The sequence below is a fragment of the Sinocyclocheilus rhinocerous genome, unplaced genomic scaffold (assembly GCF_001515625.1).
Source record: "Sinocyclocheilus rhinocerous isolate Xijiao unplaced genomic scaffold, SAMN03320098_v1.1 scaffold1531, whole genome shotgun sequence".
NCBI lineage: Eukaryota > Metazoa > Chordata > Actinopteri > Cypriniformes > Cyprinidae > Sinocyclocheilus > Sinocyclocheilus rhinocerous.
Genome location: NW_015652147.1, coordinates 49,340 through 51,829, shown reverse-complemented (window position 1 = coordinate 51,829; position 2,490 = coordinate 49,340). Strand labels below are relative to the sequence as shown.

Genomic DNA, 2,490 nt, shown 5'->3' with positions numbered 1-2,490 from the left:
TCAGCCCGGTCTCATGAAAATGCGTATAAATAGTACGCCAAATAAAAACAAAAACTTGTGGTATTGATACGCAAAAATTGACTTTCGCGTGCATATGATACGCATGTGTTTGGCGTGCATATAATACGCAGTTTTCGCGTGCATATGATACGCATCTACCCCACAACCCTAAACCTACCCATCACGTAGCATATACATGCCAAAGTAAATTTTTGCGTATCAATACCACGAGTTTTCGTTTTTATTTGGCGTACTATTTACACGCACTTTCATGAGATCAGGTTGATATTTATTGGCTGTGTTCATTAAACTTTAAGCATTACTACTTGCTATGGCGATACGACAATATATATGTTGGCGATGATATAAAGTGTAAATCAATTGAACTTTTTCTCATAACATAAATAAATAGATTCACTCAGAAATTACTAAAGAACAAATCAAACATAAATGTGAATCAGAAAAATAATGAAGTAGCCTATGAAAACTGTTAATGTAAGTAAACACATTAGCGTGTTCCTCGCTCTTAATATCTGCTGCAGATGAAGCTGAGTTTGTGAGATTCAGGAAGGCTGATCCAGCGCTGATCTCCTCCAGACTGAACTGCTCCTTTTCTCTTCTCGAGGCTGCAGTTTTCCGGTGTCGTCCCGTTCCCTGGAGCCCAGTTCTGATAGCACACGATCTCTCCACTCAGCCAGAGCCACATGTTCATGCTGCAGTAGTTGTGTAAACCCAACCACACCGCCGCAGTAGACGCCCGTTTAACCACGTTCATCACACGACGATCTATCTCTTCTGAATGAACCGAGACCAGATCCACATGATTCTGTCTGCAGTATCTCATAGCTTCAGACCACGTCAGATTCTCCTTGATCAGAATCAGTTTATCTGGAAACCAAACAAACCACAAGCAGAGTCTAGAGAGAGACTGATCAAAAACAACATGCAGAACAAACACTGTGGATCAATTTGTCATGTCAGACATGTAGTGTGAACTTTAAGAGATCTGGAGGTAATGGGTGGATGATGTGTGTTTTGTGAGGATCTACTCACCTTCATGACACACAAAAGGAAACTGGTTGGTGCAAAGGATGTCATTCCATTGTCCCTGAGTGTTTGGTTTTATCACTGCACAGTTTTCACCACCTCCCAAATTATTAGGTTCACCAGTTTTCCAGTATCTGAATGAGGAGTCACTCTGATCTGACCACTGCCACAAGTCTCTGTTTCTGAACAGACCGATCCAGATCCCTGATCCAGATGAGTTATTATCACTGATTATCTTCTGAACCTGTTGACTCTCATTCTGGTTCCTCACACTGACCAGATCAATGTGATTCTGTCTGCAGTAACTCTGAGCGTCTCTCCAATTCATCATCTGATTGACAAAGACAAGTCCTGTGTTCACTTTAAGAAAAACAAATGAGAAAAAGATTAATGAATCCGTTTGTTCATTATTCTTACGTTACTTTATGGTTTGGATGTGAACAGGAGCAGTGGTGGAAACATCAGAAACATGTCATTCAAAGACTTGAGCTGCTTTTACAGCTGGTGATATATTGAACATTCACAAGGTTCAAGATATTTTCAATTATACCATGATCTGTCTAAAAACTTGATTCTGATTGGCTGGAATGTGTGCATTCAAACCATTAAATGAAACATACAGTCAGACAGTCATTCAGTCGCACACAGAGAAACATTTAGAAGCACAGTGTAGGGTATCAGAGCGAATCAGACAATTTAAGATTCGATCAAGGACATGGTTGAAACACGAGGAGCCGAATTCCACAAAGAGGCCCAAGACAACAGGGTGTTCGTAAATCAGATCCTAGCGCCAGCCAGTCTGAAGCAAGCCTAACCAGCCAACTCTTTCATAGAACAGCTTGCAACAATAACACAAAAGAACACTTATTGATAATCCCAATTCAGGAAGGAGATTGTCAAATTTCGGGGGAAATAACCAAGATGATGGTCAAAGAGATGCACAGCATGACCATCACATGTAAATCCATGATAGAAATCATGAGTTTCCTTGGATTGGTTTCCCCCACCCCAGAGGACAAGGACCAGACTGAAATTCCTTCAAAACCCTTTGTTCCTCAGAACACATCCTCAAGTTCACAGAATAGCACAGAAACTGTCTTTTACAGATGTAGATGCACCAAAATGATCTCAAAAGGACTTATAAACGAATATCAGTCCATTGCTTAACTCCATTTCATGTAACCCACACATTTGACTATCATGTTCTAATCACTCATTGTGTATGTATTTTTAATAACTATTGAATAGCTAAAGGGTTCATATTCATGTTTAGTATGTGTGTGTTTGAATCTTGTTGCTTGAAATATTTTTTCCAATCAATTCTTTGTCAAATGTATCCTATTCATGTTATAGAAATCATGTCCAAAATTATACTCTGCAAGAGCGGGAAAATTCGGACCATGTGACTGATGAGATAACATTTGATTTATGAATTGGGAGGAG

The 2,490-nt window shown here is 39.6% G+C and overlaps 1 protein-coding gene across 1 annotated transcript in view; it reads right to left on the bottom strand.

The window, feature by feature from the left end:
* Positions 1-482: 482 nt before the first annotated feature.
* LOC107713772 (macrophage mannose receptor 1-like) overlaps positions 483-2,490 on the bottom strand; it is an 8,302-nt gene continuing 6,294 nt past the window's right edge. The window contains exons 3-4 of the mRNA XM_016519381.1: positions 1,054-1,407; positions 483-888 (exon numbers count right to left, since the gene is read on the bottom strand). Of these exons, the coding sequence (XP_016374867.1) occupies positions 527-888; positions 1,054-1,407 (716 nt within the window). The 3' untranslated portion in view covers positions 483-526. The remainder of the gene's footprint in view (positions 889-1,053; positions 1,408-2,490) is intronic.